At 40.9% G+C, this 21,160-nt stretch overlaps 2 protein-coding genes and 1 long non-coding RNA gene across 4 annotated transcripts in view; 1 reads left to right on the top strand and 2 right to left on the bottom strand.

The window, feature by feature from the left end:
* LOC108000176 (basement membrane-specific heparan sulfate proteoglycan core protein) overlaps positions 1 to 2,391 on the bottom strand; it is a 199,964-nt gene extending 197,573 nt beyond the window's left edge. The window contains exon 1 of the mRNA XM_062083778.1: positions 77 to 2,391. The gene's annotated coding sequence lies outside the window, so the exon portion shown is untranslated. The remainder of the gene's footprint in view (positions 1 to 76) is intronic.
* Positions 85 to 20,056, top strand: LOC108000171 (neuroendocrine convertase 1-like). Of its 2 annotated transcripts, none has more exons than XM_017060376.3 (14): positions 85 to 285; positions 11,366 to 11,470; positions 11,550 to 11,783; positions 11,994 to 12,140; positions 12,323 to 12,389; positions 13,294 to 13,565; positions 14,126 to 14,338; positions 14,466 to 14,566; positions 15,007 to 15,072; positions 16,659 to 16,811; positions 17,837 to 18,006; positions 19,312 to 19,445; positions 19,558 to 19,689; positions 19,850 to 20,056. In XM_017060376.3, the coding sequence occupies exons 1-14, from the start codon at positions 85 to 87 to the stop codon at positions 19,949 to 19,951; spliced, it is 2,097 nt and encodes a 698-aa protein (XP_016915865.1). In that variant the 3' UTR covers positions 19,952 to 20,056. The 2 variants fall into 2 exon arrangements, with proteins under 2 accessions (XP_016915865.1, XP_061939743.1); XM_062083759.1 differs by having other exon boundaries at positions 14,126 to 14,345; positions 14,458 to 14,566.
* On the bottom strand, positions 14,969 to 17,839 carry LOC133667165 (uncharacterized). Its single transcript, XR_009832378.1, has 4 exons — positions 16,995 to 17,839; positions 16,591 to 16,787; positions 15,178 to 15,410; positions 14,969 to 15,088 (listed from the first exon to the last, which is right to left on the bottom strand). It is a non-coding gene; the product is annotated as an uncharacterized LOC133667165 (long non-coding RNA).
* Positions 20,057 to 21,160: the final 1,104 nt, after the last annotated feature.

Raw genomic sequence — 21,160 nt, 5'->3', positions numbered from 1 at the left:
AAAAAATACGTTATAAATATCGATCGAGATGAATTCAATGGCATTATGATCGGATCATTTGATTATTTTTAATTACGTATCAATATGCTTTTAATCGGCGTCGCGGGTGATGTCGGAGTGAATTTTCGTTTCGTCTGGTTTATCACTTGCTGGATCCTGTCAATGAATAAATTTGGGACAGGTATCGATGATCGTCGTCGAGAAGAATGGGTAGTTCGAATCGAAGGCGGATCCCCAGTCGCATCCCTTTTGGCTTTGCAGAGCGGATACAAGCATCTTGGCCCGGTAAGTCGTCGGATCGATTTTAATGGAATTTTTCTCGCGGCAAGGAAACCGACTTCTCGTATCATTTTTTCGCGCAAAAATTCGTGAAACATTTTAACGAATCAAATAATAAAGCAGATATTCGGTGGGAATTGCACGAGAGATTGTCATTTTCTCGCGGTCGCCCATGTGAGCAAACTTTTTAATATTTCAAGGGATTCTCGTGGTCCACAGAGTTAATATTTGAAAATGGGGGGGAGGGGGCGAAACGGGGCAGAGGAGGGGGAGATGGGGAAAAAAAGCACGGTAGAAATACTCGTTCCGTGGAATATTCACCGGTAATCCTGGGAATAAGTTCGTCAACGTTACGTAGACCAGGCCACTCTCTTTCTCTCTTTCTCTCTTTCTCTTTCTCTCTCTCTCTCTCTCCTCTCCCCCCTGAATGCCAGTACTGCGAGATGCAATTAAAACTTGAACAACTGCTTAATAACTTATTGTTAGCCACTTGTGCAACGCCCAATTCTAGTTTAACTTCGACCAGAGCATCCCGCCATTGTAACTTAACTTTCGTGTTTATCTCAGACAGAAGTAGTCGCGAACGAAAAGTTGCTTCTTGTTGAACGGTAAGGAAGAGGCGGGGAATTTATTGCCGCGAGACCGAAATTATTCGTGGGAAATCGACGAAAACAATACCGGATGGGGGAAGGAATCGCCTTATGAATCGAGTACTCGTAAACTAGCAAAAATACAGGGAGGGTGAAATATCTGGGAACGTCTCTCTCCCTTTTCGCGAATATTCGCGAGTTATTTTTCATCCGTTAAAAGCGACCCTCGACTCTTTCAAGTAAATTCCCTTTCGAGTGAAATGGTGGAAATTATTTTTCGTTAATGCAGCGCTTATGCAGCCAATATAAAATGTATATTCTCATCTGGCTCGTGTTCACCAACCTCTCCTGTTCGCCCCTATTCGCAAAGGGCAGTTTGATAAAACAAAGCAAATTAATTTTATTAAAACAAATACACGACAACCTGTCCAAAGAGCGGGGAACGATTCAGTTGAAATACTGCGAATTTTCCGGTTTAACGTGTCGTTCGTTTTAGAAATTTTGAATATACAATTTCGTAAATGCACGTTTTCTCGTACATTTACCAATACAATACGATATTCCAACGATATCGTTTTTCTTCCTTTCCTTCGCGTAAACTTGGCACTGCTTGTCACATATCATATTCTTCTAACAGCCATTTCCTCAAAAAATTAATTCTCATCGTCGATAAGATGGCGCGTCGAATCCATTATCCGTAAGTTGCAAGCAAGTTGCAAGTAATCGTCGGAGCGCGTAACGTAACGATGGAAGATTCAAACGACGAACGAAATTAATTAATAGTACTGGAGACGATCCTCGACGACACCATATGCGATGTACAACCAGACGTTTTACACGTCCGATAATCCGCAGCGAGTCACTCTAATCTCAAGTGTTCGTTAAACACGCGCCGCAAAACGCGCCTGGTCGATTTCACGCGTGACGCAAACGCGACGTGTCAAGAGACTGGTCGCGATCCGCTTCGAAAACGTTGCTGTTATCGTGGAAAATGAATACCGATTCTTACGGTGGGAGGGGGATAAAAAACACGGGTGGAATAATTTGCGTGAAAAACAGCATTCAGGGGGGATTACAGAAATGTCACGGATTCCTGGCTGCGCAAACATCATGGATCTCTTCCAACGCGAAAAAAAAAGGAGGTGTTTTGAAAAAGAGCAAAAATCCTGTTCCATTGTTTAGAAGTTTCGAAGCGTAATTGTTGTTGAAAAATTGCCGGAAACAATACGAACGGACCGAGCAAACGTTTCCCGGCAATATTTTATCATTCTGTACCGAAATTCTGTCGATTCGCGAGAAGGCGAAAGAAATACCGGTACCGGTCGCGAAAAACGTTTCATTCGATAAATAATATTTCCGATAAATAATTCCAAGGGAAAGATGTAATTTCCTTGAGGCGACGAAACGAATTTTCTCCTTTTTTTCTCTTCTTTTTTCTTTCTTTTTCCTTTTCGATCTCCGTTTCCTTCCCGGAAATGGGAATAATCGAGTGGGGAAGAAAATACGAGGTGCGCGAGATCGAGAGCAATCTCGGAGAAAGAAGGCTCGGAATCCAAATCCAAAACGCGTCGTAAAAAAAAAACGATAACCACGTCCTCATAATTTCTCATTAAACTTCGCTTCGGGTTCGCGTTAATCTAATGGATAACGGTCGCGATCTCATCTCGAGGAGAATGAAAAGCGAGAAAGAGAAGGGAGGAGGCGAGGCGATCGGCTAAACATTCGGCACACACAGATTCACAGGCAAAAGGGGGAGATACGATATCTTCTTCTTCTTCTTCTTCTTCTTCTTCTTCCTCGGTCGGTGGACGTTTTCTCTCGCGCGACTTGATCTCAAGGCAGAACTCGTTTTGCAAAGTGCACGAGAGAGGAGGGGGCGGGGGATCGAGGAAGAGGAACGAAAGAGAGGGAGAGAGACAAACAGGAAGAGGAGAGAAACGAGATCTGGCCGATGTCTCGGCGAATCTCGCCACGGAAACGGAGGGAGAGAATGGGTGAAACGGGCGATCAAATGGTTCGTGAGGCTTGCTTACCGAGATAATCTCTTTGCAGCGATCCGTGTGCCGTCGGGGAAACGATTTGGCCGCACTTTTTCCACGCTACCCCACGCTACATTCACGTCTCGCTGGATCTCGAAGGCCTGAAATACGTTTACGCTTTAGCGCAGATTTACCAGGCCAACGGAACAGGGGGGTGGACGGAGAAGGAGGCAAGGAGGAGGAGGAAGAGTTGGAAAAATGTAGGGGATTCGCGTTCAAAGGCTGGAGAAGCTGGGAAAATACTTAGAGTGAACGGGAGCCCTCTTTCCACGCGTATTTGACTGGGGTCCACAAAGCGGAAACTTCTCTCAAGGAAATTGAGACGCGTCCGTGATCTTTGAATAACGATGACTTCTCGCTCCTACCCTTTCTTCAAACGTAGATTCGATGTCGCGGGAGGGGGAGATGACACGTGGTGCGTGCGCGCCAGAAGAAATATATATATATATACGTTTTTACGCGAGTTGAGCGTTCCATAAACTCTTAAATGGCGATAAGGGAAAGTTTCGAAAGTACGGAATGTATCGTGAAACTCGTTGGATACAGACGAATCTCTAATAAAGACGAAAGTAGAATTAAAGTCGGTATAGATAAATTTCTTCCCTCGTTTCGCGCGTGTTACGTTTTTTTTTCTTCCACGACATTTCTCAAACTCTGCCTTATCCGGAAAAGATCCACAAATGGATTTTCGCGAAATCGCGCCACACACGTGCGCTCGTCATTCAAGTTGAACGAACGCACGCGTTCAAACTCGAGAATCATTCAAGAATCTCCCCACCCCACGCGCCAAAAGTTTGATCCACTTTCCCTCGAGACTTCTCTTCTCGACGCTTTGCCCGGAGCGGGGAGAAGACGCGGTGCTCGTGGTGATCGTCGCAATTACCATAATCATTTTTCGTGGCTTGGAAAAAAGAACGACGCGCGTTTTCAGAACATCAACCGGCATAATACAAGTGGGCAGCACGCGGCATAATTACGCGCCAACAGAGTGACTCTCCTTTTTCAAACCCGCTTTACCCCGGCCAGGCCCCGCCGTGAGCACCCGCACTCGTGTGCGCCCGCGAAACTGCGTTTCCCTGCAGCTGCACCCACGACTGGCGCAGTTGCAGCTGAACACCCTGCCGACCGCAATCCGCGATTCACTCTCCCCGCTCGCTCCTACATTTCCTACCCGCGTCGTGTAATTATTTCGTATAATTAAGCTCGTGCGGCCGGCCTCAAAGGGTGTGGAACAGCGTGGAAGAATGTGAGGAGGCGGAAAAACGATTCGAACTACTTCTCCAAGTTTTATCCGATCCGGGGTGTACACGTTCGTAATCGGTCCACGAATCGGGGTTATTCGGTCTTCCCGTTAGAGGGATTGAAGGTAGGATTGAATATTTCTCCTTTAATTTGGAGTTGGATACGTAGATTCGAAATGATCGGCAAGAGATAGATTGGAGATCGCAATCTTGGCGCGTTTTCTTTATTTTTCTTCTTCTCTCTTTTCATCTCTCTTTTTCGATTCTGCGACGCAAAGAAAAAAATTTTGGAATAAATTCATGCACGGGTTTCCAGGGGCTCCGATAAAAGCGAAATCAAGGAATTAAATTATCTCGAATGAATGTAAATTACGAGAGATGGATTCTATAGGTGTACGATTTTGTCCAGGATTTATTCCATGGTTCGAATAGCCGCAATAAGGATTGGCGATCCATCTTGCTTGAATCGTTTCTTTTCGCAACATTCTGCTGGTAAACGATCACGACGGACATTTTTAGGTAGCATCGATTCGAGAACGTAAGATCGAGTAACTGCAATTTTTCTCCGTCCATTATATACGTAATACGTCAGGCGTGATCGAAAGAAAACACCTCGGATAGATCGAGAATATTCTTCTCGATATTAGTAGTCGTCGTCCCATGGTTGTCCGAAATTTTTATTTCTATATTTCTTCGTACCCCTCCTCCTCCTCCACTCGACAATCCGATACCTGAAACGTTAGCAAAAAGTTAGTTCCAACGTTTTTAGGATTTCACTCGCATTTACGTCCGTTCACGTAGCAGGTACACACCTGGAACTGAGTGACTGACGGATGTGGAATGAAGGAAAAAGTAATTATTCATCGGAAACGAAGTTCCGTCGCCTCGAAAGCTTTCACCCACTCGATATATAACGTTACTTTATTCAGAATTTAGGCGACATTTAAAATTTCTTCCATGTTTTTCTCCCAAACGTAATATTTTTTTTAAGAAAAAAAGAAAGGCGAATCGAACGTTTCTCGGTTTCGAAACATCAAACCGAATACTTTCGATCGTTGCCCCGATCGAAAATTATCGAGATCGAGAACGAGGTCGAAAATTTTGCACGTCGTACACAAGCGTTGGTCGACGACCGAACTTGACAGCGATTCGTTTTATCGTAAAAAAAGAAAAAAAGAAAAAAAAACACAAACGAACAAATTTTTAACTCGCGTTCGACTCGCGAATCTGTCGCAATCTGTCGTCTTCCTAGGCGCACAGGAAGCAGAAAATCTGATAAGCAAGCTGATTACTCGCAGTGAAACTTGCGAACGTCTAAGTTACTTCGGTTTATCATATATCTTACACAGGCATCCTATATTATAAAGGCACGAGATTGCTCAATCAAGCCTAGCCTCCGGGCAAATTGAAATCCAGTTATCGAGAAGCTGTTATGAAACTGTTGGAATGAATTTCCTAACATTAATTTCCCGTGTACGAGGATGGGAGTACAGTGTTTTCTTTATACACCGTGTAATCCGACGACACCGAGAATCGTAGCGAATAGGGGGAGATACGATGGGGGATCAGATCCTTTGCAAAATTTCTACGTCTCGAAATATTATTTCAAGACGTTGGTGATAATCCCCGCGAGTTATACAATTATCTCTATATACGCGCGATCATTCCGTTAACACACGCGCCATCGAACGTGGAAATTGGCCATCCTTTGATCATCGTCATCGTCAAAGGAAATCTTTTGTAAAATGTCAAATAAATTTCATCAAATTTCGCGTGACGTTCATATATATTCATGGGGATATAGGTTGAATACTCATGTTTATTCACTGGATGTGAACTTGCTTTTTTCTTTTTTTAACTCGGGTCGAAAAAAAGGAACGAATTAAAAACTCGAGTCGAGACAAAAGACGAGGAAATTGGGATAAGATTGATAAGGAGCAAGAGTATTGGGGGGCGATCGAAATAAATATCTTTGGACGAGGAATGGGGGGAGGGGTAGTAGGTGTGACGCCCTCTTTTTCTCGCCCTCTTTCTCTCAACGCCATTAATGACGAACATTCATAAATGATCGAAACGGATGCGGAGATCTGCCGATTCAGCTTTACCGTTTGGCAGTAATTGAAATAAATGACGTGGCGCCCTGCTGAACGCCATAATGAACTTCCCCGTTACGGGACTTGACAGATGTCACAGCGACCTGCCGCTTGGCGCTCGCCTTCGTTAGCTTCCTACCTTCGAAAAGGTTTAATCTCGGTTCAAGTAGGTCTCGATATTTGATCTCTGATCTATGGCTAACTTTGCCCTCCATATTTCATATCGATCGATGCCTCCTTCCCCTCCTCCTCCTCCACCACCATCCTCCCACACCGATGACGAATATCTCATTACGTTACCACGTTTATTCCTTCATCAAGGAACGTTTGATTACATTTCACGTCCCATTCATAAATGAAAACGAATTTAATCCCGTGGCTATAAATATTTGCACGTTCCGCATCTTTTTTTAAAAATGCACAACTTAATTCCATTTTCTGGAATTTTAAAAATTTACGCACCATCGCTGTTGCGACGGAGAAAAAGAATATCGCGAAATATTTCATAAATACGCTTTCCCCCTCTCCCCTCCCCTGCGGACCGTTTTCTCTCCATTTAACCGCCGCCTCGACGATTTAATTAATCTCGCCATTTCCGCTCTGCCAATCGATCCGCCCGGTTTTTATTTACCCGCGTAATTATCGATCCCAATCAATGTGAAAATCGAATCGATACGCGACAATATTTACTCGATACAGTCAGGTATTCCTCGATATTGCCGTGAAATTAGATACTAGTTTACTCGCACACTTACGGGTAGCGGCGCGTGTCACCCGCATAATTCCGATACACGACATAATCGATACGGTACTAATAGGTTCAAGAGTTAAGTGAGATCGAGTATGTATGAAGCTAGTCCCTCTTTGACCAAATTCACGTGACGCTGGTTACGGGGTTGATTTCAATTTAAACTTCCACTTTGACGTGTCCCAGGGCTTGACGTAGTTTCGAAGATTGCCCTCGCTAATTCAATTTTCTTACGCGTTATGGGGAGTGGGATGGGGGGAGGAGGAAGGAGACTGGGCTCGTGGATGCACGGACGGGTTCCATGGCGAGAAAAGCCATCATCTCGAGTCGTCAACTTTCTCAATTGTAATTTCAATCCGATCTCATCCAAATAAAGTTTTTCAATTCAAGGGAGCTAAGCTGTTTTCTTCGCAACGAGAATAAGCTTCGATCAGCTTTACTAACTCTTTGCCTTACGATGCGGACGCAACGAGTTACACGAGATCCAGAGTTGTTCAGCTTATAAAGATAGAGCTCGTATCATCGTGTAAATTCGCCTGGTTTCCAACTTGGTTTCGCCTGTCATGCGTGTTCCTCGAAATTGGTGAATTGGCCATAAATTCAATTACATACGTTGAATTCTTGGATAGAAGTTTTGCAGATCTTCGAATGGGAGCGGATCTCTACGCATCGACACCGATCGTTAATCGCGGTGCGGTTATATCAGGAAACAATCTTCGGATGAAGACGCGACAAGTAACTCTGTGCGTAAATTCTGTGAAAATGGAAACTAGGGAACGAGGAAAGAGGAAGATGGTGTAACCACGGTGAACGAATCAGAATTTATAGAAAAATTCCGTCGCTTTCGTTAGCTCCGATCAGAAATATCGATAGCACTCGTAGAAACATCGACAACGATAAATCGTTGCCACTTGGAAAACGAAGAATACGATTAGAGACGTGAAAAAATGCCCGAGAAAGAAGGGGAAAGAGAGCACGATCGAAGGTGGAGGGAAAAACTAGCAAACAGATCGCAAACAGCGATCATGGGAGCTGAGGGATCCATGGGGTGTCCCTGTAAGAAAAGTGTCTCTCTTTCATGAAGGGATAGGGAAACGTTAGGGTTTTCATTGGAATCTGACGATGCCTGCGGGAGCTTACTACCCCGGGATTACCAGAGACAGTTGGAAATCCGATCAAAACAAATGGACTGCGAAAATACTCTCTCCCCCTCCTCTCTCTCTCTCGTTATTACCTCCGAGTCTCTCGCCCACTCTTCTCGTTCCACCACACGGAATCATTTAGAATCAGTCGTTTGCTCGAAGACTGTTACAAACCGACTTGAAACTCGCCTCCAACTCGCAGATTTTCGCCACGAGAGGGAACGATCGATCGCGCGATTCGACCGACCGATCCGGGAGGAATCCGCTGATCGCGAAGTAATGAGCAACGCTGATTTCTTGCCTTCCTTCCCACCCTTTTCTTTTAAATCACAAGAGGCTCGCTCTCTCCCGTGCACAAACGGCGTTCAGGTGGCGTTTTGAGGGGATAGGGGTTAATAAACGGGGGAGAGAGCTCGTCTCGAGGGTAGTTTTGGACAGCGTGGAGCGTCGATTGCCACGGGGACGAAGGGAGCTGAGCCATTACCACGTAACAGACGGATTCGGAGGCGTTTCTCCCACGTGGAATTTAAACCGAACCGTCGAGAACGCGTCTCATTTCGGCGCCGTTCCCCAAAGACGAAGGATCGACCTTGACGAGAGAAATTAGCGAACAAGGATCGACGACCGATCATTTGTTCCCATTCGAGTCGAGAACAGAGAATGAAGAACACGTCCTTGACGTCGTTTCGAAATTATCCCACCTTGGAATACGCACATCGATGACAGGGAAGGGGGAAGAATCGAGGATTAACTTGGAAAAGTCACCATTAGAAAGGTTGCATCTATTGTGGGGAAGGGTGTGGGATAAAATATTTAGTCGGGGATGAAAAATCGGCGATACGTGGCGACTTGAAACGAGCGAGAACGGGTCGGGCAAAATAGACTCCATAAATCTTCTTAAACGCGTCGGCGGAATTATTTGCGGGATAGGGGTGTCGTGGATGTAAATTGCCCCGCTTCGACTTCCTCCGGAAATCGTGATAACATCGATGTACACAGGGGCAAGTGGCACAAAAATCGGTAGCTGCTTACGCCATCGCGCGCGATCGTTCGCACGTTCCGTCGTTTTTTTTTTATCCGAAACTGAATTGTGCCATCTCCATCTCTCGCTCTCTCTTTCCCCTCAACCGAAAAAAGAAAAAAGAAAAGGGAGGGAAAAAAATAGACACTGGTGGGGACGAACAAAAAGGAAAATGCGAGGGGAAAAAACGAGCAGATATCCTCCTCGTCGAGGAGAATATTCGGTCGTTTATCGTTCGATTCGACGGCAACGACCAATCCAATTCATTCCATTCTGGTTGAATACATTGCAAATATAATAGATACCGGATTATAGGGAAATTTTTTCCGCGAGCCAAGCCAGGCCAGATGCGGGATTATTGTTTCATAACGGGTTTCGCGGATTTTTTCCGCCCTTTGTTTTCCGCGATGCGATTCGACGAAAATTGGGGTCACTCTTGAGCCTATCGCGTAACGATAGGTCCTGGTAATATCATCGAGAAAACCCTAGTGACCGCAGAGGCTGCTACCTTTTCTTTTTTGAATCGATCGTGTTATCCTCCTGGTGTTATCTTCCTGCGAATGCATACACGCTTGAATATCGACTGTTAATTAATCGAGCAATATTATCGAAAAGAATCGCGATACGTATCTGCGATCAGATCCCAGAACAATGGATCAACGGCGCTATTTCTTTGTTCCAATCCCATGATTTTTTCCGAGTTATTCGATGATACGAAGAGATATTTCAAACTTTTGACAGTTCATTTTCCCATGCTTTTTCCCACGTTTTCTCAATGACGAACGAGGTTTTTAATCGCGACGTTCATTGAAACGGTGCGAATATGGAAATGATCTAGATACGACGTTAAACCGGCAAAACAGGGAAGGTACACATCCGGTCGTGCGGATACGTCCGATTTATGCAGCCACGTGTGTAATCCAGGAGCTCCTGTAATATTTGTAATTGACATTCATAACGTTAAAAACACACATACGTTTTGTTTACGATCCCCCGATATAGCTTTGATATTTCGTTTACACGAAAATTGCACGTATTCAGTTTACATTTCAATACTGAGCCCGATACATCTTTTGAAAAAAAAAAATATATATGCATATCGCGAGTGAAAATTTATTACCACGATTAATACGTGTCGTCTGGACGGTTCAAACCGTTTCGAGAAATCCCTAACAAATTTTTCCATACCTCGCTTCTTCTTTCGCGATGATGAGCCATAAACCACTTTGCACCTGCAATTCCTCGTCACACCGTGCACGTATTCCCATGCGTCGTGCCCTATTGCGCCACCACACGCAGTCACCACCACAATCATCAATCAGGCCAGGTCGTGGATCGATAAACTATCAGGGGCATCCAATCGGAAAATCCAATTGTGAGGGGCTGGATCGAAAATAAAAACCAAGTGTTCCTCGTTACAGAAATATCGTGACTTTGATTAAGTCGATCCTCTTCCCGTTTCATGGCAAGCGATATCGTACGCTCATCGTACGTAAAAATTCCATCACCACGTATAGATACTCGTACCGCGTGTAATCGTAACGTTACACCCTGTTCCGGATCCTCGACCATCCCTCAAAGTCCTCCCTCTTGTCCCGTTTCTTTCTATGCGTCCATCTATCCGTCCTTTCGTCCAAGAAGTCCGAGAAAACCAATCATTCGTTCATGCTATCCTGTTCGAAGCGTCCCGTTCGATCGTTCGAAGGGCTGAAACACGTCGCGACGTCCACGGCGCAGCACCCTGGCTGTTCGATCAGAGAGGGGTCGCGACGAATCAAACGGTTGAAAGTAAAAATGTTTCGATTTTTGTTTCGCACGAGGGTTTGTGCATCGAAACCGAATCTTTTTTTTTTTTTTCTTTATTTATTTTTCCACATCGATATGGAAAAATTCATAGATTTATTTTTCGTTCGTTTTTTTTTTAGAAATTCGAAAGCGATTCTTATTCCATGTTTTTTTTTTGCATTAAATTTTTAGCCGAAAAAAAATGTGGTACGATGATACGTTGTTCAAACCGATGATATAAAAAAAAAAATTGAAAAAAGAAAAAAAATTAGAGGTAGATAAAAGCCATGCACAGATTTGTACTCTATGTTTCGTTTAACGAAACTTTTTTTTTTTTTACGAAACTTGTGCAATATCGCGTTATTTTTCTTTTTTCTTTTTACATCAAAAAGAATTTCCAAATTTACGATTTTTTTTTTTATCTCAGGTCTTGGGATTCAAGGACACGTATATATGGCTCAAAGATGACAACGGTGGACAGGAAAAGAGGGGTGGAATTCGTTCAACGAAAGCGTTAAATTCAAGCAGCAAGGTAACGAAAGCTAGACGTTAAAAATTCTTTTCAATCTACGAGGATTCCACTTCATTGACACGATTCTTCTGCTTCGAAGATCATTTGGGCGGATCAACAGAAGACGATCAAGCGACATAAACGCGATTATGTGCCACTATCTAGCCTCGATTCGGAGAAACCTCTGATAAGGGAGAAGAGGTTGGAGGTAGATCAGTACCGCTTGAATAGTGTAAAGGACGGCGACGAAGATTGGCAAGAATTTCGAATGGAAAATCCCGAAGACTCCAGACTGATGTTCAATGACGAGCTTTGGGATCAAGAATGGTATCTGGTAATGAAACAAAATGTTCGATTCTCGTTAAAAACATTACGAAACGTTTGGAATAAATATAATACTTAAAAAATAAATAAATAAATAATTGGGAAAGGGAAGGCAGAAGAAAAATCAATATGAAATCTGATCAATAAATAAAGTCGTTGGTAAAATGGATGAGTTATCTTACGCGATAAAAAGATAAAGCTTCTTTATCAACCGTTGCAGAGAGATACCAGATCGAACAAAGCTCTCCCCAAGCTGGATCTCAACGTTCTACCCCTCTATCGACTGGGGATAACTGGTCGAGGAGTGAGAATAGCTGTTCTGGACGATGGGTTGGAATATACCCACGATGATTTGCGAAATAACTACGTGAGCAACACGACATTTTATTTCGAAATACGTTTTGCATCCTACAGATGACAGGAATCACGAAGATCCTTGAATTTTTTCAAAATCTTTCACTCTTCTTCTTTTCTAATTTTTCCATTTTTTTTCTCGATTTAATATTTAATTTTCTCGTGAATTTAGAATTCTTGTTTCTATTAATCCAGGATCCTGATATCAGTTATGATGTGAACGAGGGTGACGACGACCCCTTTCCACGATACGAATTGTCAGGTAAGAGTTAAATTGTTAAAATAAATTTCTATTATTATTCTATCAATAAATATATTATCCTCTTGTGATATTCTTGGATTAAAACGACCAATTTAAGAAAATGAGAAGAAACTTATATATACTTTTTTAACCATCTAGTAGACAGACCGAAAATTTATTCGATCAAGATAGTTTACTCAGATTTACTTCGTTTCGCGTTAAAGTATTTCCAAGACATCGCTCTTCGTATAATACAGAAATTGTTTCACTGATAAGCGAACTTCAGTGAACTATTGACGGACAAACTGTGCATAGTTACATTATTCCACTTCCAAGATGTGGAAAATTAGTTTAAAACTTCCATAACGTTCCATAACGTTCTCCTAAAACTCCTAAAATTGCACAGGATATCATTGACGTATCAGAGTATTCTCATTATCAAAATTAAAAACTTTCCGAGACTTTGCTCACAAGATACTATTGACAATCATCTTCTTTACATCCAGCGATCCTTTTCCTCCCACTTCGTTCAATCCTCTTGACTCAATTTCCCTGATCGAACATATTACTTTTAAATTCACCTGTATGACTTTTTTATCACTCGCTTTTTTATCCATCACTTCGTTCCAAATTAAAAATAACCATCTTCCGATTCTTCGACATAAGTTTCCCTTTCCACGAAATCGCCATGATTCCTCCCACGAATCTTCTCTCCTTCAATTTTCAACCCATGTTACCTTTTCACGCATTATTATAAACTGGCATCGATGCATCGCAATGATAAACTTTTCGAAGAATTCCTCGAACGTTCGACAAAAATCACCAAATCCCTCCCACGAATCCTCTCCGCTCCGTTTCCATTTCCCCGTATTCAAACAATATTATTTTCTCACGTATCGCGAGCCATTCATTCAACCGTTTCCAGGAATGAACGGTCACGGCACGAGGTGCGGTGGGGAAATAGCGATGGAGGCGAACAATCGCAAGTGCGGCGTGGGCGTTGCTTTCGAGTCCTCGATCGGTGGTATCAAGCTTCTCGACGGTTTGGTCAACGATCGCGTGGAGGGAGAGGCCCTCGGGTACAAACCAGAATTGGTGGACATTTACACGGCCTCGTGGGGACCTGCGGACGATGGGAAAAGTTTGGAGGCACCTGGAAGACTGGCAAGGGAGGCGCTCGAACGTGGCATCGCGATGGTACGAGTACAAAGATGGAAAGAGCGCGTTTAAAAACGCGTTGAAACGTTTCGTTTAATTCGGATGAACGCGAGTTAACGAGCGGTGATGATCTCGCTTTGAGTCGCTTTCGACATGGGTCAAGAGTTTCTAATTACTCGAAACGTTAATTACTTTGAAACCAACTTTGAGTTCCGTTAACCTCGTTAGTTGATATAATATTTCCACCCACGAATTTCTTCCTTCTCTCTCTCTCTTTCTCTCTCTCTCCTCTCAAAGTAAATTTATTAGAATAACGAAGATACATTTTCACGAATCTCGGCGTTTTTCCTCCGTTCGAAGATATTCTCCCTTGATTTTTGATTAATTTCATACACGAGAAAATGGCGTGTGATATCGCGACGGTGATTGCAATATAATACAAGACACGGTCGCGAAAGGAACGAGGAGCGATGCATATTTCAATCAATCCTGATTCTCGTGTTAATATTCGTTTTTATTCGACTCGTCGTTAAACAAATTTTACTTCCCCTGGATTAAAATTCGATCGATCTTGTTAATTCGATCATCATGTTGTCCAGGGCAGGGACGGCAAGGGAAGTATTTACGTGTGGGCTTCTGGTAATGGAGGTTTGAAATCGGACGACTGCGGATGCGATGGATACGTAGGAAGCGTTTATACGATCGCAGTGGGCTCTGCTAGTCAGACCGGAAGATTTCCATGGTACGGTGAAAGCTGTCCTGCGACAATGGCCACGACGTACAGCAGCGGAGCTTACCACGATCAAATGATAGTGAGCAGTGTGTCATCACATCTTCGATTGATAGGGATAGAATCGTTTGCAAATTTGAATTATGAAAATAAATAGAGGCGCTCCTCTATTTTTAGGGGAAGTGGAGTAATTTAACAAAGTGTTTCAGGTGACGACAGACTTAAAAAACACGTGCACCATTGAGCACACTGGTACTTCCGCATCCGCTCCATTAGCTGCCGGTATTCTGGCTTTAGCTTTGCAAGTAAAGTACGAGCTCGTTTTTTTTCCTCTCTCGAAATCGATGGAATCCCCATTTTTTTGATTTAAACTCCATTCTAATATGTGAGATCGAATTATGATTGCGCGTAGTTAAAATTCAAGGAGCAACGTATCTCCTTTTCGTAAATATTTGAAATTTGAAAATTTTTTAAAGGGGAGTCCATGGTATCAATTAAAAATTTATCGTTGTCTCGATTAAGAAAGTTTTGAACAAACTTTGTGTGTTTTTTTTTTGCGGTATTCTTAATCTAAACAACAATATCCCTCATGTTGTTTTAACCTATTAAAAAGAATGCCTGAAGCTATTTTCCTTGTGCACGTTGTTTTAACTCGTTCTCTTCGGAATACGGCCATGAAAGCTTCCATTGGAGCAAATATATCTTCGCCATATAGTGAATAATGAAAATAATTTATTATTATTCTTGAAGCAAAAATTTAACCTGGAGAGACGTGCAACACCTCATCGTTTGGAGCTCGGAATACAGTCCACTCAGGTAAAGCTCAAATATTCTGAAACATTCGAATCCTATTTTTCTTATCATCATAAGTTATCATATCGGTTAAGTTATCATAACTTGCGTAATATTAATTAAAATTACCTAAATTTTAAACGCGCATAGCTCTTGAAAATCTATTCCAAGCTGTGCAATCTAAGCTAATTGTTGGAAAGCAGTAACTTTGGCCTTCGATTCTTCTTTTGACTCGCATCGATACGACTTCCGGTTCTTAAGATATCCTGCATCGAAGGGAAGCCTGATCTTTAATTCAACGCGATCTTTTTCCTTGTTCCACACGCTCTCTTTTTCTTTCCCTCTCGCTCGTCCACCGTGACCTATCCCAATCATGCGCTGGTCAGTTACACACGCTCAGTCACCTTTCTCTCCGTTGTTACTACGTTACATCGTACGCATTTCTAAGAAAAGATGTGGGTCACAGCACATTCGGATATGCCATTCATGCCTCTCGAGCCTTTTCACATTTTTAAATCTCAGATCTCGTATCTCGCAAACCAATTGAGATATTGATTTGAAACAAAAAAGCATATAATAGCCTATTTTCTTCCATGCGCGAGGCGTATCTAATTTTAACGCGTCCCAAGACCCTTTTCCAAGATTGTTATTTAACTTTATGACAAATGTTAACGTGTATACTCGAATTACGATAACATCTGTATCTAGTTTCCGTAACGCTGTCAATGTATCGAGTCGCGATTACTTTCGATCATTGCTAAATATTTTTCCGAATTTTGAAAAAGCTTTCTCGCGAAATAGGAAACCGAACTCGATATTTTCTTTCTCCTTGGGCATCCAACGCGGATGGATTAAACCATTGTGTCGTTCTTATTCGTTTCGGGGCGGAGGGAGGAAATGTAGGTCGGCGCTGTTTCGACGAGAAACGATAATTGCTGTAAAACGAACGAGGAAGAATCGTTTCTTTCTTCAAGATAATGATAATTCTTCGCGGCCGGTTGATCAAGAGTCAGGGTCAAGATGCGCTTGAAAAATGAATTAAATATGGGTGAAATTAATTCGTGCTCCTTTCTTATTTTTTTTTTTTTTATTATTATTATTACACTGTTTCACAATAATCTACAATAATCGTGTTTATAGGAGGGTAGAGACGAAAATAATAATCCAACGATTCGATTCACAATTTCCAAGCCTCATTCTTCACAGCGTGGAGGGATAGAATTTAGTGACCTGATTGCGCGATTGTATCGGTCCTCTCAACGAAACGAAACGAACAATGATTTATCCCGCGTCCGATATCGTTTAAATGAAACCATTTGTTGCTTAAATCGATATTTGTAAACGCGTTCGATTTATCGATCATCGAATTTTATTCACGGAGCGATCTCGAATCGATCGTTAAATAAGCCCGAAAACAATTTAATATCATCGTGTATAATAATTCGGTAATCGATTTAAAATACAATTTGCCAAGAATTGCGGTTTCTTTTCAAAAAAGAGACGAAAGAATGTTGAATAAAGGTAAAAAAAAAAGGATTATACCTGTTTCGTTCCTCGTTGGTCGTTCTTCGTTTCGCGAAGGCAACTCCTATAATTGCATCGATTTTCAGGGAGAACCCTGGCTGGTTCAGAAACTCGGCTGGATTTTGGTTCAACTCACGTTTCGGCTTTGGACTTATGAACGCGTACTCGTTGGTCTCGGCAAGTTACAATTGGACCACCGTGCCCGGCAAGACCATCTGTAAAGTGAACGTTGCTAAAGGGTAAGTAACAATTTTCCCTTAATCGATAACAACTTTTTATCCACGACATTAAACGTGCGCGAAACGTAGGTGTTTCGTTTGAACGCGTAAGAAAAGTTTACGATTAAGAGAATTAATTAAGATAAAATGTGATTAATTAGCGTTATTTAATTGATCGATAATACGAAGCCATTCAATACTTACCTCCCCACATGGGTACACACATTTAGATTATCGTAACATGTACGTAATTTCTTGCTTTAAACACCACTAACACACGTACGAAGCTTTCCAATTCGAGACACTGTTATTTCGCACGCGTTCCATTTATATCTCAATTCTACCAAGTATCTTTTTAATAACAATTTTTATAACGTCGCATTGAGAAAAATTAAACGTCTCTTCTCAAGAACGTTGCAGAAGACATCCAGAGACGGAAAACAGGCGTGTGCAAATTACGTGTCGCGATTCTCGCGATCAGAACACCGGGTTGACGTTCCCCGTTTCGTCCTTGATCCTTTGAAAAGCGCAGCAAAGCTCGGCGACTTTTTTTACGTCGTTAAACTCAACATGCCGTAAAGTGCACTTCAGTCATTCGTTACTGCGCCGTAAAGAAGGCAGTCGAAAAAGTGGAACGTCTCGAGGACTTTTCGTACGTTTCTTGCGCGTCAGTTTACCATTTCCCGGAATGAAAAGTAGCCCCGTTCCCTCCTTTGAGTTAAACCTGCCCTTCAAAGCGCAACCAAGACCTTTCCCTCTCTTCCTCTTCTTCTTCCTTTCCTTTTTTCCCAACCAACATTTTTTGTGTCACCGCGCGTCACTTCCTTTCGAAAAAGAATTCCGACGAGATCTCGACGTATATCCATTAAATGTATGTCGGTTAACCGACATCCGATACAATTATTCACAGTAAAACAGTTTAATAGCCGATTATCGAGTGGTTCGATCTTGACGATATTCCACAAAGTTTCGATAAAATGTATCGGCAAGGTTCCTCGGTTATACGCGGAAACACGTATATATTAAAACGTTTCTCCTTGGTCTAGAATCGACAAGAAGTTGGCTTATGGAAATACAAGGAGGATACGATTCGAGGCGGAAGATGAGTGTCGTGCGGCGGAGAACGAGATTACGTTTTTGGAACACGTAGAAATTGAGGTTAGCCTCGAGTACAGTGTTCGTGGTTCTCTTCAGATACATCTAACTGCGCCATCAGGTAAGAATCCGTTCGCTTCCATCGAATGTTGAATCGTAACTGAGTCGAAATATAAACAGTGGAAGAGTGGGGAACAGCTTTTCGTGGAAATGATAATCTCCAACAATAATATATAATATAGCGCGTGTTTCGTCGATTTCAAAATAAACATTATTCGAAACGGAAACATTAAACGTTAATAGAAATATTTCGATTATAATACACGCGCGCGTTCGGTCGATACGAAAATAAACATTGAAACCAAAACATTAAACTGTAATAGAAATATTTCGATTATAATATAATACGCGCATGGGTACGGTCGATACGAAAATAAACATTGAAACCAAAACATTAAACTCTAATAGAAATATTTCGATCGGCGTATTTATATGTCGCTCGAAGTGGATTTCGTTCCAGTCTCGATCGAGACATGTGAGAGATAAGGTTCTCACATCTACGATCGAGACGTATCTCCGCTCCTCAAAATCGATTTCACTATCGCGGTGAACTATCGTTTCGAAAAACGATGGAAGCGTGCGAGATTTATGATCTCGGTTACATTCAGTTTTTAAAGAGAAATTTAAAGAAAAATATTTTTACCTTTCTTACCTCAAAGTTTCAAAAATAGCTCCCGGTATCAACGCAAATCGCGCAAAAAAAGAAAAAAAAGCATTAATAAAGCTTTTATTTTGCGAGGGGAAAAGTTGGTAAATGGGAAGAAAGCTTTGAAAAATAATTTCTCCTCCTTCTCTCAACTTCGTATCTCTCGAAGCGAATTTAACCAAAGATTTTCTTATTTATCCATTTATCCACCATTATTATCTGCTTCTTGAAAAACAAATTACGAGAATGTCTGATGTAATAGAAATACAGTGTATAACGATCGATTTTACAGTAATAGAACTGAATCAGAGCTAATTCTAATGAATCAAAGAGAGTGAGAGAGAAAGAGAGAGAAAGAGAAAGGAGAGAGGGGGACATTGCGTAGAACACAATCGCGAATTCTGTTATATTAATAGCCAATATTATGCGCGCGTGAATGCATTGGGAAATGTTTGAAAAAATAATGAAGCAACGGTAATAATTTCGATTGAGGAAAAAGGGCCATCGATTTCCATCAATGCATATAGTTTCCTGATTTTAATTACGAGAAATAAAATTTATTAATTGAATCTCTATCTCTGTCTTTTTCTTGAATTTTTGTGCTTGCTCGAAAACGATTTCCATGTAAGAGGAAAAAAATAAGATAAATTTCACAATATAATGAAAATAGAATTCATTGGATCGTTATTCTTTTTTTTTTAATTTTGATGCATTTTCAAGGGACAAAAGTAGAGATATTGAAACCAAGAAAATTGGACGATTCGACAGCAGGTTTCGAGAAGTGGAAATTTATGTCTGTGGCGTCGTGGGGCGAGGATCCACGTGGTAGCTGGATTTTAGATATTTTTGACGAGGTAATCCATTCACGAATAAATTTCCCATTTAATTTCCTGTACCGTTTGTTTCACGCGGGAGAAAAGAATAGAATGCCGATCTAATCGAATGTGTTCATTTGCAACTCAACAGATCGGCCCGAAAGAAAATAATGGGACGATAGGAGGATTTGCATTGGTTTTACACGGAACCAGGGAAATGCCTGAGTATCGTAAAAATGGGCCACGAATTTACAATCAGGACTACAACCGAATTCGAAACATTGTGAGTAGATTTCATTGTAAAAGAACGAATTGCAAAAGAATTTCTTCCTACTTTTCCTTTCCCCCCCATTGATAATTTTTGACGAGTTTCGAATTTCTCTTGCTTGAATATTTTCGACATTCTAATGCGAAAAACTTGAAGCGAATATTTTATTATGCAGAACGATGATCGATCGATGAAATCTATGTTCGAGAAGAAACTAGGATTGCTTCTTCGAGAGACAAACGACGTCTATGAAAAAGATTGGCTCGAGTTCTTATGAATATACATATATATACATATATATATATTTTTAGAAAAAATTATCATTTGTTATATAAAAAAGAAAATGTAAAAAAATAAAGGTGAATAAAATGATAAAAATCGATATATACATTTTATACAATTCATTCCATTTTCTGTTTTCATATATCACTTTCATACTTTTTTTTATTCCAGAGAAAATATATAAAAAAAATAAAAATATAAAAGATATAAAAAAATAAAAATAAAAAAAAAATAAAAAAAGTAATCTCTAATAAGAACGTAGAAAAATAATTAATGATGTAAAGATCAGTACAAAGGAAATGATAAAACAAACTGCATTTTCTAGCAGTTTTTTTCAAAAGAGCATGCATAAAATAAAAAAAAAAAAAGAGAGGGGATGAAAGTAGAATAAGAGAAGGCATGCTGACATTTTTCAAAATAATTTCCATCAAGTAACAGACTTACGTTTTCCTAGAATATAACATGTTTCACATTTCTTGTGTAAATATGTCGCTGAGATGGCATACATTTCCTTGTTCTCTAAATCCATTAGTTTACAGAACGATAATTTAGAGGAATACGATGCAATCGTGAGATATGAAAAGACGACTTCAGAGTCAGAAGATTCGTTGCACGTAGATGAATTTACATTGGTGTAATCCTCGAGCAAATTTCTATAGTTTCTCTCTTTGAATTTTGCGTGTAAAATTATAATACTTCCTCTGATTAATTTATATAATCGATATATTATTAAAAAAAAAAAAAGAATCTCTGAATCTTTCGCTTATAGAAGGATTTATTCGTTAAAAAAAGCATTCTCAGAAAATTGAACTCCGACTTCCCGACAAAAGATATTATTACTTCTCTCATAGCATAAAGACTGAGGAAACAGTATTTAAGAATCTCGGAACACGTATTTTAAATAGAACGTGACCGAGTTCCGATATTCTTTTTCTGAGTAACGCAATTAAATTTTCTTAAAATCCATCCTATGTTTAATTCCACGAAAGTGTCGGCAGATACGAATGCTTTCGTACGAGGAAAATGAATTATTTATTCGTTTCTAGTACCATATTCAACGAGAACGAGTCGAAATTAGGGAAATTTTCTTTAAAAAAAAAAAAACCATCAATTTCTTGTTCTTGTTTACAATTGTTACGATTATTCTGAAAATAGTATAAAAATCGGATACAACGGTCATAAATCATTTCGCGATGTAAAAATT

The sequence above is a fragment of the Apis cerana genome, linkage group LG13 (assembly GCF_029169275.1).
Source record: "Apis cerana isolate GH-2021 linkage group LG13, AcerK_1.0, whole genome shotgun sequence".
In the NCBI taxonomy this organism is placed as follows: Eukaryota; Metazoa; Arthropoda; class Insecta; order Hymenoptera; family Apidae; genus Apis; species Apis cerana.
This window is presented reverse-complemented; position numbering and strand designations above follow the sequence as displayed.

What these genes read in the sequence shown, in the direction of transcription:
- LOC108000171 (XM_062083759.1), top strand. Translation starts at nt 85, where the DNA reads ATGCTTTTAATCGGCGTCGCGGGTGATGTCGGAGTGAATTTTCGTTTC. An exon ending in TCCACGATACGAATTGTCAG is followed by an intron (nt 12,390 to 13,293) that starts GTAAGAGTTAAA and finishes AACCGTTTCCAG; the next exon opens with GAATGAACGGTCACGGCACG. An exon ending in TCGGAATACAGTCCACTCAG is followed by an intron (nt 15,073 to 16,658) that starts GTAAAGCTCAAA and finishes ATCGATTTTCAG; the next exon opens with GGAGAACCCTGGCTGGTTCA.